General features: G+C 52.1%; 1 protein-coding gene across 4 annotated transcripts in view; it reads left to right on the top strand.

Moving 5' to 3' along the window:
- LOC133754338 (general transcription factor 3C polypeptide 1-like) overlaps positions 1-15,532 on the top strand; it is a 65,027-nt gene that overhangs the window by 40,004 nt on the left and 9,491 nt on the right. For 3 of the 4 annotated variants that reach the window (XM_062184800.1, XM_062184801.1, XM_062184802.1), the window contains one exon: positions 13,365-13,427. The exons of the other annotated variant lie outside the window; for it this stretch is intronic. In XM_062184800.1, the coding sequence (XP_062040784.1) occupies positions 13,365-13,427 (63 nt within the window). The remainder of the gene's footprint in view (positions 1-13,364; positions 13,428-15,532) is intronic. 4 annotated transcript variants of the gene reach the window in all.

Here is a 15,532-nt window from a genome sequence, read left to right as displayed (position 1 = left end):
ATAGGGTTAAAGAAACAAACCATAGAGCTATTTATCAGCGCTGTTAAAAAATTAGTCCTTGGTTTACTGAAGAGGGTGTTGTGGATAAGAAACACTCGGGGTAAAAAAAAATATAGATCACACTGGACACCCCCCACCCTGCATTTAAATATTTCATTTAAAGTAAATGTTATCTGTTATAAAGTTAATATTACTATGTGAAATGAGAAATTGTGGTGGCAAGGTGTCCGGACTACCCATTCTATTTTTGTATTATGTGTTAACTCTACCCTATTATTAATAGGAGTGCTTGAACAGATTATGCTTGGTTTGCTTTACAAAAAAAAATTTATATTGTATTCTTATAATGTGTTAATTATGTCTACCTCTCAATGTAACCCTAGGGCCAAATGTAAGGACAAATTTTTAAAATAAAGGGGCTTGTATCTAGGTTCAGCTCTGGTAGACAAGTAACTTTGCTGCCGGATGACCTTCTCCTGCTCCTTGGGAGCCTGGCCAGTTCCCGGGGAGGAGGATAAAGGAATGTTTCTGATAAACAGGTGGGCATGCTTCGTGTCTCGGCTCTCTGGCCAAGATCCGAGACGGATGCTTGCCTAAAATCTTAGCAATGAGCCACCCTTGTCCTTGGGGCTTTGAGAGGGAGCCAGAGCAAGAACCTTAATCCATTAACCCTTTCCAACCTGATGGGTTTTTCTCTTTGCAGTTAATGGAAGCCTAAGCAATGGTTCATATGCTGATGTCTAGTTCTTTTCTGTGCTGCTGTCCCTGACTTATCTGATGAGAGTGTTCCTTCACATGCCTTGAAGGTTTCGCGTTTTTCTATTGCCATTATGAGTCTTGATTGGGAAAACTGTAACGCAAAGTTGTTTATGTTGTTTATCTGTTTTCAGTGTTTGAGTGATTACCCAACTGATCAGAAGTGTACTAATTGTTGGCTAAACCGCTTGACTCTGACAGCTTAAATTCTAAACCAAGTCTTCCAACTTTGGGCTTCCAGTTGGATCCCTGGAACTCTCAAAGGATGAGAATCTAAAATTTGTTAAAGTAACAGCTGCTTGAGTCAATTCAGATTATGTGAAATGTATTAAAATGTTGTAAATGGTGTCAGACCTATGCTGTATTCATGTTTTTGCTTTCCAGCTAGAGTGGTCTTATAAAAATAAGAGTAAATTCTGTGTATACAAGCCTTTATGTTGTTAACATTGGTTCAGAGAATTAAGTTAATGCCAAAGCCCTTTGGTTTGCTTGGTAGCTCACTTGCTCGGTTTTACATGTCTTTGATATGCTTTAAACATGTTTCTCTTAACGATGAAGATCTTTTCAAAGTTGTGTCCATGTTTGCTGTCCAGGAGGAGTTATTCTTATGTTACTTAAAAGCATGGAAATGTAATTTTGACTTTTAATTCAGATAATGGTGTGGTATTCATTAATAACTCAGTGTCTTAAGCCATCTAGGCATCAATGCTAAGCAAAATGTGGGGAAATGTATTGTACTTTTCACATCTTAAATTCGATAAGAGAGACTGTTTAAGTTTGTTAGCATGTATTCTCATAAATTGTCCATACATGACAATTCAAGACTATGTAAAAGTAACTACAGATATAACGTTTCAGAAGGTGTGAGCAAGTCATAAAAAGTTTTAAAAGGTTTACAACTTTAAAATTGTTTACAGAGTTTTCTTTAAGTGCTAATGCCAAAATTACATTGACCTAAAGTTAAAGTCTGATCTTCTGTTACAACAATGAGGTTTTAAAAAAAAAAATGTGCACTAATGTTAGTAAATATCTGGAAATGGTCTAAGTCTTGAAATCTGTTTTTGCAAAAACTGTAATGTCTATTTTAACAGTGTCTGCTTAATCGGTTGCTCTGCCATTTCTAGAGTTAGGTCCTGTAAGCTCTTTTTGACTCTGTTAAATAGTTCTAAATTATGTAAACCCTTATGTTCAAGGTTTTTATTTCTGGTTTATTCGACAAACAAGAGACATAGAATTCATGTTACTCTACTGTCTCTGTTAAGTTCAGGTTAATGAAAAGCATTGTTAAGTATTATGATCAGATCTGGTTTAAAAGTGTAAAAATCACCCTAACTAATAAATGGCTATCATTTCAGGATGTTAAGGAATTCTATTTTGACCAGATACTCTAAGTTCTCTTGGTACCTTTAACAGACTTTCTAAAAATCAAAATAAGGCTCCTCCTGGTATTTTCCCCCGGTGTTAAAGGGGAAGGCATTGGGCCAATAAATGTTACTCCAAAACTAATAAAGAAGGTAATTCATTAAAAAAACAGAGTTCGGAAAACTGGAAGTGGGGCCAGCCTCGGGCCCTCCCTACAGGGATCAGAGGACCGTCTTGCTATAGTATCATTAAAGCAATGGAGCCGTGTTTATTGCAACATTCTGTTAATCTATGCTCCTTTACCATCTTTCCTCTAAATAATTTTAGTGTGCACTACAAGGCTTGCAGCGTATTTCTTGCAGATTAAACTAAAAGTAACTAAGTCTATGCACAGCAGACAACAAAAAAAATAATTTGCTGTCACAAATTGACAAAGTTGGCAGGATCTGCAAGTATACAAAGCAATGCCTTTCTTTAAAAAAAAAACTGAAGTTACATATGTAGCCTGTAATGTTCCTGGCTGGAAAGACCCTCAGTTGGCCTCTTTGGCAAAGGAATGGGCTCTCTGCTCAGGATTGAGTAAAAATTGGGATGACAAGTTATGGAGTGCACAGCCTCCACAAGTTATTAAGGTTTACAATCGGTGCCAGTAAAAAAAAAAAAAATGACTGTAAATTACAAAAGGTTTGAGTAAGTTACAAAAGGTTCGAGTAAGTTACAGAGGGTGTAAAAAAGTTACAAAATGTTAAAAGAACAATGGTAAAATGGAGGAATCCTATCACCAATCAATGGAATGGACCTGATCCGGTACTAAAATGGGACGCGGGCTCCTAAGAAATGGGTTTTTCTATGCAGCCAATAGGCCTTTACATCATTAGCCTCTGATAACTTCCGCAATTGCTCCCATGTGGCCCCGATGCTGACATCTGTATTTACAGCGGTGGATAGAACATGTCGGCGGCGTGCTTCACCTGAAGACTGTAATGGCAACGTCATCCTAATAGGAGAGGACACTGCCCTTGCCGTGGCTGTATCGGTAGTAAGTGTTCCTGGACTGGCCTTTGAAAATAACCGTGGACTGCGAAGGCTTGCATGTTTAGTGACCAAAACAATCTTACTGCTACTGGATTGTCCAATATGGCCAAAAAAAATTGGTTCAAGTTTGCTACCAAACCTCCTTTGTAATCAAAAATAATTAATATTTGGCTGTAAGTTTCATCTCTCACCTAATGTCAGACTGGAATGGTACTCAAAGACGGGTAAGACACTCAGCATCCTGTACCAACCTAAGACAGGGCTCTAGGCCAAGCTGCCAGAGTTACCGATGACGGGTAAGGACAGGAATGACTGAGGGCAACCTAAGACAGAGGCCATTCTCAATTAAATAAAAAGGGGGTTGCGGCAGGTGTGGAAACAGCACCGCCGCCCTTGCAAAAAAATAATAATAATCAACGCCAAAAATATCAGGCCCTCCATAGAGCAGTAGAAGACGATATACTGGACCTAGAGAAGACCATTGGTAAGCTAAAACAGTCTTTAAAGTAGTATTGCAAAACAGAAGGAGAATGGACTTGTTTTTTTTTTTAAAAAAAAGGGGGGTTTATGTGCTGCCTTAAAAAAAAAGTGCTACTTCTACACTGATCCATTCAGGGATCATCAGAGACTCTATGGCTAAACTAAAAAAAGCCCTGTAAAATTTTAAGATTAAAATTAGTACAAAAAGAAGAGGAGGGAATATAAGACCCCTGCTAAAAGTAAATATTAAAATAATTTTAGCAAAATAATTCTAGCAAGGGTTAAAAAGTTTGGCTGCTGACAGTAGCCATTTCTTAAGATAACTGTGTCTCCACCTGCCTGCAGAATAACCTTGGGAAACTGCCTTGTGAAACTGCTCTGTGTCTGTGTAACGGTCTCACGCGATAACACTTGCAGGAGTCCGGAAAAAAGTTACAATAAGGTTCTGTACTGCCATCCTCGTCCTTGCTTGCTTCAGCTGAGAAAAAGAAACTGCCCGTGACCCCCCCTCCCAAGCCCCTTACCTAGCAACCATTAACTTACCCAATAAAATGCTAGTATCCTGTAGCTTGCCCAATAAAATTGTAACACAATTAAGTATGCTAATACTGTGGTTTTAAGCTTTAAATACTCTGTAAGCTATTGTTCGCGGCTGCTCTCTCTCTCTCTGCACCTTACCAGTAGGTGCTGCTGAGACAGCCCATTTGCAAATGTAATAAACTTTCCTCTTGCCTTTTGCATCGATTGGAGTGGAGTCTGTGTTTCTGGGGTCCGGTTTGTGGGTTTGTGGGACGCCTGCTTAAGGGGTCTTACAATGTGCGCCGGTTCTAGTCCTGGTTGCTCCTCTTCCAGTCCGGCTCTCTGCTGTGGCCTGGGAGGGCAGTGGAGGATGGCCCAGATGATTGGGCTCTGCACCCACATGAGAGGCCAGGAGGAAGCACCTGGCTCCTGGCTTCAGATTGCTGCAGCACTGGCCATAGCAGCCATTTGGGGAGTGAACCAACAGAAGGAAGACCTTCCTCTCTGTCTCTCTCTCTCACTAACTCTACCTGTCAAATAAGTTTAAAAAAAAAGATTGATTTATTTGAAAGACAGAGTCACACACACACACACACAAACACAGAGAGAGAGAGAGAGAGAGAGCGCTTCCATCTCCTGGTTCACTCCCCCAGATGGCTACAATAGCCAAGCTAGGCCCAAAACCAGGAGCCAAGAACTCCTGCCATGTGAGTGCAGGGGCTCAAGCACTTAGGCCATTTTCTACTGCTTTCCTAGCCCATAGGAGGGAACTGGACCGGAAGTGGAGCAGCCGGGACTCAAACCGGCACCCACATGGGATGCCGGCATTGCAGGAGGTGGCTTCACCCGCTATGCCAGAATGCCGGCCCCAAGCTCCCCTTTCTGAGTCACCACCCATCCCTGGCGCCACCAGAAGCCAAGGCCGCACCCCATTCTGCCTCATGACGCAGCCATTTAGTGCTTCAAACTCCAAGGTCCCTGTCCCTTTCCTAGACACCATGTGAGGCACGCAAGGCTGTGCTGCAGACAAAGCAACCCTGCAGTAGGGAGGCAGAGCAGAGGGCTGTTTCTCTCCTAGGTGGCACAGCCACACCCCACCAGTCTTTCCAGGGCCCCAGTTCCTGGGGGCAGCTGGGAAGGAGGGTGAAGGAGATCTGCCCGGGGTCTCCAGCCCTGACTCGGACTGTCCATTTGCAAGAGCCGTGCAGGGCCATGTTACTGCCCAGGAGGCCCGGATGTCTTCAGCCCCATTGAAGAAGGGGCCCAGGTTTTGGGTGACTGCGGCTGGTCTTTGCCACAAACTCTGATGCCTTAACCTGGTGTTTGGGGTCCACGCGCGTGTGTGTCCAGCTTTGGGAGTGGAAAGGCTGAGAGAGCACGATCCAGAACAAGTCCAGCCTCACATCTTCCTCCTGGTCCAGCACAGCCCCGGACACAGGGCCAGTGCACAGGGGTGGAGCCACGAGCAGGGTCCCTCACTCAGCTGGCAAATATCTGGTCACATTTACCACATGCCAAGCTCTGTTCTGGGCCATGGAGACCCAAAGACACACTCAGCTGCTCTGCCCTGACACATTTTTTTTCTTCTTTGGGTTCATGGAGGAGGAAATTACCTTAATGCCTCAGGGCCCTTGCACGTGCCATTCCTGCTTCCTGGAATCCCCTCCCCCCAGCTCTCCTCTTCGCTTGCCTGGCCAGAACCCACTTTGTGTCTCTTCCTAGGAAGAGACACGGACAGGGTAGACTGTTCCCTTCACCCATGCAAATACTCCTCCTTTGTAAATGTTAGCACAGCTGCATGAAGTAATGTTTTCCCTGCATCCAATCTAGTTTCAGGTCGGTTACCACTGTTGAGTTTCTAAGCTCCATGATGACAGGTGCATTTCTGGTTGCTCAGAGCCCTAGCAGAATGCCTGGGTGCAAGAGACACGGTGTCTTGTGCTTGTTAAAGTTCCAAGCAGCGCTGTCACCAGCTCACAGCTGAGAAGGCTGAGGCTCGGAGGCGCTGGGTCCCTGGCCTCGGCCCACACAGGGCCTGAGCCTGGGCACTGGGGCCTCTGCCTGCCTGCCTCCGGTGAGCGCCTTTGCCTTCACAGCTTTGCACAATTAGAGCAGCACACGGTGCATGCTCTCACGAGGTATTAATAGGGTATGTTTAAGGGGTGGTGGGAGGGCAGAGGAGGGTGTGACTGACTCAGGCTGGGGGAGCGATGGCTGCCTGGAGGAGGCGGCGACCTTGAAGGCTCAGAAACCGTGGGCAAGTTGGAACAGCTACAGGGAATGCGTGGGAGCGTGAGAAATGAGACCAGAGGCAGCGCTGGCTGGGACACCCCCGCTCTGGGGTGCCAGGGGGTTTGGACTTAGCTGGGCTGATGGGAGAGAACTCCCAGGCACTTGCGAGCTGAGGAGTGAGGCGAAGCAGAAGGTTCTGTCAAGATCCTTGCCTGAGGTCCGGGCTGCAAACTGGCACTTGCTGGCAGGCAGGCAGGCTTGGCCGGGCTCACTCAGGATCTTAAAATGGAATTTGTGGCCAAGTGTATTAGCATGGATTTAAGGCCAGTTGCTGAGCCAAACACCCAACATCACAGAGGCTTACACGACACAGGAGCACGGATTTTCTCTCTCGCATGATCTAAAGGAACCAGGCACCTCGGCCCAAAGGCATCTCCCTTGCCTACATGGTCTCAGGTGGCCAAAGTCATGGGCGGTCCCCCAAAGAGAAGGGCTGAGTGTGCCCAGAGAACAGTCTTTCTCCCAGCCGAACTTGCAAATTCAGGAGGTTCTGCCTTCTCTGGGACAGGAGGAAGAACCCAGCAGTACTGGTCGCATGTGGCCACAGTGGACTCCAGCCCCGCAGGGTGGGCCGCTGTTCTCCAATTTCCCGCAGTCTCCGCCACTACCTTTTGTGTCCCTGACCCTGTGTGGCGGTTGGCATCAGTCATCTACACCAGCCCCTCGTGAGTTCACGGCCATGCCCTGAACAAAGGATGTCCTGGAGGCCACGGAGCTGGGACCCGTTTAGGCAGAGTGGCTGGCGCGAGGCAGTACTGGCTCAGGGCAGTCTCAGCCCAGGATTGGGATGGAAGTGTCACTTCCTTCCTCCACCCTGGCACGTGCAGTCACCTGCAGAATCCTGGGACTGCAAGGAAACCTTCTTGGAAATAGGGGTGGGATTTTGTGCACCTGCTTTCCTGGGGCATCCCCAGAGGGGAGGGAGTGTGCCCAGCCTGTCCTCTGTGGGGCTCTCAGACCCCTGATGCCATCCAGAAGGGGCTGATGCAGGCACGAGGGAGCCACGCTCCTGCCCAGCTGCAGGTGCGTTTTGTGTTTCAGCCCCGTGGGAGCTGTGGCATGGGTTCTCCCCATCCCTGCTGGGACCAGTCATTGAAGAATGGTTTCCTGCACAGGGGCACTGGCCGCCGTGGTCATTTCCATTATTCTGACCCCAGGGTGAGGTGGGACAGGGGTGTCTGGTGTCTGTGTTCTGGGCAGGTGTCTGTGAGTCCCCTGGAGCATGGGCAAGCTTGCTTCCTCACGGGCGCAGAAGCCCCGTGGGCAGGAAATGGCATTGGGATGGTAGACCCTCAAGGCTGTGGTGGTACAAAACTTCCCCATAGCACTCTGATTTTGTTTGCTCCACCTGAGCCCCAGCTACCATCATGGGTTCTGTGCCTCTGGGAGCCACATACCTGTGGCCTCATTCCCTGTTGACTACCGGCTCTCTGGGGTCCCAGCCCTCCTTGCCAATCCCAGGTTTCCCAGAGGCCTCCTTTGCGTGTGGGGTCTGGGTTGCTTATGGGTGACTCCCCTCCTGACGGGGGAGTGAGCATCAGAATACGATGCTGCCCCCTTTTGGGTTTCCATAGTGACAGGGCCTCTCAGAGAGCATCTGAGGATTCTGCTGACTGCACTGGAGGTCCGTGGGAGGTCCCACTGCACAGCGCCGGCTCCACGGTGCATCTGTCACCTGGCTGGCCCCACTCCTCCCACCTGGGCTTCCCAAGGAGTTCCTGCCTCACTCACGCAAAGCCCCCTCTCACTCCCCAAGCCTTCCCTGTGGCAGTGGACATGCAGCCCCATAGGCACAGGTGTGTGTGTGTGTGCAGTGTGTATACGTGCACAGGTATGTGTGTACACATAGATGTGTGTACATATGCACAGGTGTGTGTATGTGCAGTGCAGGTGTGGGTACGTGTGTATACAAATGTGCATACGTGCAAAGGTGTGTGTACACAAGTGTGTGCAGTGTGTATATGTGTACAGGTGTGTGTGTATGTGCACATGTGCACAGGTGTGTATATGTGCGGTGTGGGCATGCAGTGTGTATACGAGCACAGGTGTGTACATGTGCACACATGTGTTTGTGTATAGGTGCGTGCAGTGTGTATATGTGCACAGGTGTGTATACGTGCGGTGTGGGCATGCAGTGTGTATACGAGCACAGGTGTGTTCATGTGCACACGTGTGTTTGTGTATAGGTGCGTGCAGTGTGTGTATGTGCACAGGTGTGTGTACGTGTGCACAGGTGTGTATATGTGCGGTGTGGGCATGCAGTGTGTATACGAGCACAGGTGTGTTCATGTGCACACGTGTGTTTGTGTATAGGTGCGTGCAGTGTGTATGTGCACAGGTGTGTGTACGTGTGCACAGGTGTGTATATGTGTGGTGTGGGCATGCAGTGTGTATACGAGCACAGGTGTGTACATGTGCACACGTGTGTTTGTGTATAGGTGCGTGCAGTGTGTGTATGTGCACAGGTGTGTGTACGTGTGCACAGGTGTGTATATGTGCAGTGTGGGCATGCATAGTGTGTATACGAGCACAGGTGTGCACATGTGCACAGGGGTGTGTGACATGTGCAGGTGTGTGTGTGTGTGCCCGCACACGCACTGGGATACTCTGGTGCAGGCACATCAATGGAACACTTTCTCAACAGAGTCATTTCTGTCCCTGGGAGGAATCCTGGGGCCAGCAGCCAGGACAAGACAGTCGCTTCACTCAGTCACCCTGCGTAGCGGGCTGAGAAGTCGGCCACTGTGCCCATTTTACAGATGAAGAAACTGAGGCTGAGAGCAGTGCAGCAACTCCCCCAGGGTCCCCCGCTGGGGAGGTGTGCCCTGAGCCTCGGGGGCAGCCCTGCTGACCTCACAGCCAGGCCTCTTCCTGCTGCAGCTCTGCCTCCTCAGAGATCCTTTGCTGGGGCTCGGCCTTGAGTATGCTTCTGTGGTGAGCCTGGCCTGGGATGGCAGAGGCTGGGGGCAACAGCAAAGCCCTGGTTTACAACAGCAATCAGATAGGAGGGACTTCACACAGGTGGTGGAAACAGAATTCAAATAGGAGCTTGAGTGCAAAAACAATTTGGAAATCCATGCATTGTTTTCCAGAAAACACATTTTCTGTGAAATTGTGAAGACCTCTGTGTGCATGAGTTCCAAGCTGTTTTTTATTTTATTTATTTGGAAGGAAGGTGACAGGGTGGGGGGTGTGAAGAGAGAGATCCTTCATTTGCTGGTTCACTCCCCAGGGCTGTGTCAAGCCGAAGCCAGGAGCCAGGCGCTCCATCCGGGTCTCCCATGTTGGAAACAGAAGCTCAAGTACTTGAGCCATCAGCTGCTGCCTCTCCCTTAGCAGGGAGCTGGACCAGAAGCGGAGCAGCCAGGACACAAATTGGCAGTTGGCATATGGGCATCTCAAGTAGCCGTCTAACCTGCTGAGCCACAAACCTGCCCTTCTGGTGGTCTAATGGGGACACAGGTGATGAACACACACACATAGACACATCTGTTCCCACAGGCGGGGTGAGGGCTGCCGGGACACACATGGCGCCATCAAGGGCATGGGGACGCTGTTTGATAACGGAGGGTTGGGAAAACCTCTGGGAAACCGGACAAGCATGTGCAGTGCCTGAGCCTGGACTGCAAGTGACAGGTGCAGGGAGCTGCGAGGTGGCTATGGGGTCTGGAGTACATGAGGCAGAGGGGTGGGGTGGGGCCAACAGCTTAGGCCTGGCCACACGTTAGGGTCCCCTGGACCCCAACCCTGGGGGGCACTGGTTGGCCAGAGCTCCCCAGGTGACACAGCAAGGATGGGCCCCTCCTGCCTAAGACCCCCGCAAGCCACGGTGAGGACTCGAGTTTTTGTGTAAGTGCAATGAGAAGTCCTTAGGGCAGGCAGGGGAGTGGTGTGATCCAGTTTACCTTTCTAGGGGGTCCTCTGCCAGCCAGGCTGCGGCAGACGGAAGGGGCATGAAAGTGGAGGCAGGGAGGCCCCAGGAGACCCCGCCCCCGCTGACCGGGCAGTGGCAGCTGGCAAGGGAACCGGGCTTGGCTCTGGTGGTCAGCAGTCGGAAAGCAAAGTGTCACCAGGGGCTGCATTCCTTCTGGAAGCTTCCAGGGTGGGGGTGGGGATCTGTTAACTTACCTTTCCCAACTGCTAGGGGCTGACTGTACTCCGGGCCTTGGGTCCTCTCCTCCATCTACAAAGCCCCTCCATGCACCCCCTGGCTCTGTTACCCCGTTTTCTGCTTCCCTCTGACCCTCGCCCTCCTGCCTGGGAAAATCCAAGCTGATCTCCTCCGCTCTCTATCATTAACTTAATCAGATCTCTCTCTCTCTCTCTCTCTCTCTCTCTCTTTCAAGATTTTTTAATTTATTTGAGAGGCAGAGTTACAGAAAGTGAGAGGAAGAGACAGAGTCTTCCGTCCGCTGGTTCATGCCCCAGATGGCCACAATGGCCAGAGCTGAACTGATCCAAAGCCAGGACCTAGGAGCTTCCTCTGGGTCTCCTGCACGGGTGCAGGGGCCTAAGGACATGGGCCATCTTCTACTGCTTTCCCAGGCCATAGCAGAGAACTGGATTGGAAGAGGAGCAGCCAGGACTAGAACTGGCGCCAATATGGGATGCCAGTGCTGAAGGCGGAGGATTAACCTACTGTGCCATGGCACCAGCCCCCTGCGGAGTTCTTTTCACCATGGAAGGCCAAGGATCGCATCTGGGGGAAGCACAGCTTGCCACGGTCAGGGTTATGACTGCAGGGGTGGGTCTGTGATGTGGAGATGTGGGGGAGCTCCCTCAATCCCTAGGGGCCCTCAGGCATCTCCCTGTGTGGGCACAGAGACACCCTGGCCCTCCTCTCCATGCTCAGACACTGTGCCGACTCCTAAGGAGAAGGCCAGCGTGCAGCCTCCAGCCCTGGCCCTAAGGGTCCTCCAGGTGCTGCATGCCCCTCCCTGGGACCCCATGGCAGCTTGGCCTCCATCTGGTCAATCAGATCACCCCCTCCCACCTCAATAGTGTTTTCAGAATGTGCCCATTTCCTGCGGCTGCTGTCCCCAGCGACCCCGAGCTCGTGTTGTCAATCACCCTACAGTTCTGCAGGCCATGGGTCTGGTGCAATCTCCAAGCCAAAGTGCTGGCAGGCAGCGCTGGAGGCGGGGTCTTTGCCTCCTGGCTCTGGGAAGCACCCAGCCCCCTGGAGTGCTCGGCCTGCTGTCCTTGTTTCCCTGCTGGCTGTGCACGGGGTGGGGGAGGGGTGCTCTCCGGGCTCCCTGGTGCCCTCACCTTCCTCCATCCTCCAAGCCAGCCCCAGTGGGCGAAGCCCTCGTCCTGCTGTGGCTGTGTCTCCCACTGTCGGGTCAGTCCAGGGGATGTTCTCTGTAGTTCCTGATTTCGTGGGGCCCACTTGGGTATTCTGGAATGATCTTTCCATCTGCAACCCCGGTCACGTCTGCAAGGTCCCTTCTGCCGTGTAGAGTAACACATCCATATCCATAGGTTCCTAGGAGTACAGCGTGGACATTTTTGGAGGGCATTAGAGTGCCATAATAACTATCATGCACTAAGGCTTACTATGCCCCAGAAGGATCCGCCACGGAAGGTGCCCATTTTATAGGTGTCGAAACTGAGGCACAGAGAAGGCAGGTGATGTGAAGGGTTGATTTGCGTTTACCCCCCCCCCCATTTATATGCTGGAATCTTAGCCCTCAGTGCCTCCAGATGTGGCTTATTTGGACATGGGGTCTTTGCACAAGCGATTGAGTTAAAACCAAGTCATTCCGGGGGCCACCGTTGTGCTGCAGAGGGTTAAGCCGCTGCCTACGACACCTGCATCCCGTATCCGAGAGCCAGTTTGTCCCTGCTGCTCCGCTTCCAATCCAGCTCCCTGCTAAAGCACCAGGGAACGCAGCAGATCATGGCCCAAGTGCTTGGGTCCCTGCCCATCATGGGAGAGCCTAGTGAGCCAATCCAACCCGCAGGCTAGAGCTGCCAAAGCTGGATTCCAATCCTCCTTGGCTCATGGCCGGTTTCCCTCTCTGCCTGGTCTCCAGCTCTCTCCTTTGTGGGTTCTTCGTCTCTGCCCCTCCCTCCAGCTCTCTCAGCCCCCTTCTCCCCCCTGCAGCCTGAGGACCCCTCCCCTGCTCCTCCACCTATGCGCCCCCTTCCCCTCCAGCCCCTGCTCCTCCCAGGGCACCCCCCGCACTGACCGAGGCCCAGCCACACGGGGGTTCTAGGATGCCCAAACTGCCCTCGATGGCTTCCCAGTCTGAGAGAGGAGGCCCGAGCTGCAGGAGGAGCGAAGCTGGGCGCTGCCCACCACCCCAAGGCATAGCTGAGGAGCGGGCACTTGGGAGGGCCCTTCCCAGCCCCATCTAGCTTCTCAGATTCCCCAACTCAAGCCGTCACCACTGCGGGCAGCCATGCTTTCTTTTCCCAGCTCTTTCTGGCCGTGCCCCTTCTGGGCGTTCTGACTGGCCCCGCAAACCGGATATGTGACCCGAGCTTCTCCCTCCTGGGACTCTGAGGCAGATCAGGCACTGCAGGGCGGAGTCAGCACAGGGCCTGGCTGGGTACCCAGGCGTGAAGTTGGGCTGCGAGGGGCACTGCCCCAGCCCCAGATGTCTCTGCTCCTCGGCCCTGCCTATGAGCGCTTCCAGGCCTGCTCAGACCTCGAGTGCCGCCCCACCCTTCAGTTGCCCCAGTGCCCACACGGCCCCTGTGGCTCCTTGGGCAGGGGCTGCTCATGGCTGCTGCAGGGCCTTTGCACCTGACCTGCCTCCTGCCTGGGAGGTTCTGCCCTTGGATCTTCACATGGCCGCCTTGTCCTCACGGAGGACACCTCGTCCGCTGGGGCACTCCATCATGCAGGCTGTGTTGTTTCATTCGGGGTGCACATCACCATCTGCTGTTTATCTGTTTGCTTGTTTACTGTCTAGCTGCCACGTTGGAACGAGAACTTCATGTCTGATTTACTACAGATTCCCCAGAGCCTCCAGCCTGTAAGTGGTGCTGAATGAATGTTTGTTGATTGAATGCAAGAAGGAAGTCAAGGGGTTAGGTAGCATGGAGTTCAGCTGATGTCATTCTCTCATGCAAGACCCCGACTGTTTCTTTTTTTTAAAGAGTGACTTTACTTACCTGAAAGGCGTAGTTACAGGAAGTGGGGGTGAGATCTCCCTTCTGCTGGTTCATGCCCCAGTTGGCCTCAACAGCCAGGGTTAGGCCAGGAGGAAGCCAGGGGACCATCTAGGTCTCCCACATGGGTGGCAGAGGCCCAAAGCACTTGGACCGTGTTCTGCTGCCCTCCCAGGTGCATTAGTCTGGAGCTGGCTGGGAAGGGGAGCAGCCAGGGGTCAAACGGGCATCGCAGGCAGCAACTTAACCTAACCCACTGCACTGGTAACACAGGCCCCAGGACCCTTACTGTTGTCTCAGGCTAAAGGAGGCTGAGTGGGGTGGGGACCGGGCTTCCAGGCTGCAGCAGGTGGTGGCCAGAGCAGGGCCCCTCTGCTTCTGCCTGAGCTGCCCTCGGGTCTCCTTCCAGCAGCCCAGTGCCTGTTCTTGGTCCCGAGGGCCCAGGAGCCTGTGTGTGGCTCTCACAGTCCTGCAGGGAGTGGGGGGCTGTGGCTGGACGAGGCCCCTTGTCTGAAGCCAATTCTCACATTGGATAAGCCGATTGAGGAGACTGTTTCATGGGAGGGTGGTGACTTGCCTTCCGTCTTCCTCTCTCTCTCTCTGGTTTGTTTTTTAAAAGCGCCATTGTATTTATTAGATCTGCCATCACAGGCTGTCCCTTGACGTGCTTCGTGCTGTGAAGAGACAGCGCCTGCCACCAAGCCTCACTCGGCGGCTGACAACATCCTTGCCTGGCGCACACACGCTCACGCGTGCACACAGGCTGTTGTCGAGCACACAGGGGCAGCCCTGGGGGCAAAAGTCCCTGTCTTTTTGCGGAAGACGGATGGGAAATTCTGCTTCCTTGCCAAGAGAAGAGGCTGCGCAGACACGGGCAATCCAGAGTCCCAGGCCCCGGCCTGGTCGAGCACCTGGGGCACCAGCAACTTGGCCTTGAAGCCCTGGAGTTATGCAAACTTCTTTTCCATGCTGGCCAGCCAGTGGAGGGGGTGGAGAGTGGCAGGAAGCCCACAGAGAAAGGAGGTGTGCGGGGAAAGCAAACGCAAAATGCCTGACTAGTTCACTCCATGAGTAATCAACCCTGAACAATTGAGGAACTGACTTGTCACTGCGAGAGTCTCAGTGTGGAGCAGCCGCTGCTGGAAGGCAGGGCCCAGACAGAAGGGCTTGGCAGGGTTTGGAGAGAGGACCCTGGATCTGCAGAACCGAGGCTGGGCTGAGGGCCTGGGAGGCTTGGGGATGTTTTTATGACATTTTCAACCACAAGGGCCAAGGCATCCCCTGGCTAGGGAAGGTGGCGGCCAGGGGAGGCGAGGCGGCCGGAGGGGAGCAATATTTCTCTCCCAACAGTAAACAAGTGCTGAATAAACCCCAGAAATGACACCCAGAGAGCGTCTGTGGGAGGCTCCGGAGCTGCTTGTCTTCAAAGAGTTATTGGTTTTGTTCAGGCTTCATCTGATGCTTGCTTAAAAAAAATTAGGTTTTGTTTCCCCTCTCACCGCAGTCTGGAGGGAAGAATCAGCACCCAGCAGTTGTCTCGTGCCATCATTTAGCCGCCAGTGAACAAACTGACAGCGACCGGGCTCAGTAAACAGATGGTGGAGTGGCGAGACCCAGCCAACTCCACGCTGCCTCCTGGGGGGGGGGGCTGTCCGCTGGGGGGCGCTGTCTCATCCCCAGGCCGCAGGGACCCCAGGCTGTGTCTTCGTGGTGGTCTAGTTTGTGAGTGCATCGTACGCACAGATGTGCAAGAGCAGCGGTCAGGAGCTTGCCTTGCCGGGGTGAGGGTGGGCAGCGCCGTGAGGAAGCTGTTCGGGAAGCCCATATCCCCTAGCTAGGTGCCTCGGTTCGAGTCCCAGCTCTGCTCCCAGCTCCAGCTTCCTGCTAAGGCAGCAAGTGATGGCTCCAGTACTTGGGTCCCTGCCACCCACGTGAGAGATCCTGATGGAGTTCCAGGCTCCTGGCTTCA

Source organism: Lepus europaeus (genome assembly GCF_033115175.1).
Source record: "Lepus europaeus isolate LE1 chromosome 21 unlocalized genomic scaffold, mLepTim1.pri SUPER_21_unloc_4, whole genome shotgun sequence".
NCBI lineage: Eukaryota > Metazoa > Chordata > Mammalia > Lagomorpha > Leporidae > Lepus > Lepus europaeus.
This window is presented reverse-complemented; position numbering and strand designations above follow the sequence as displayed.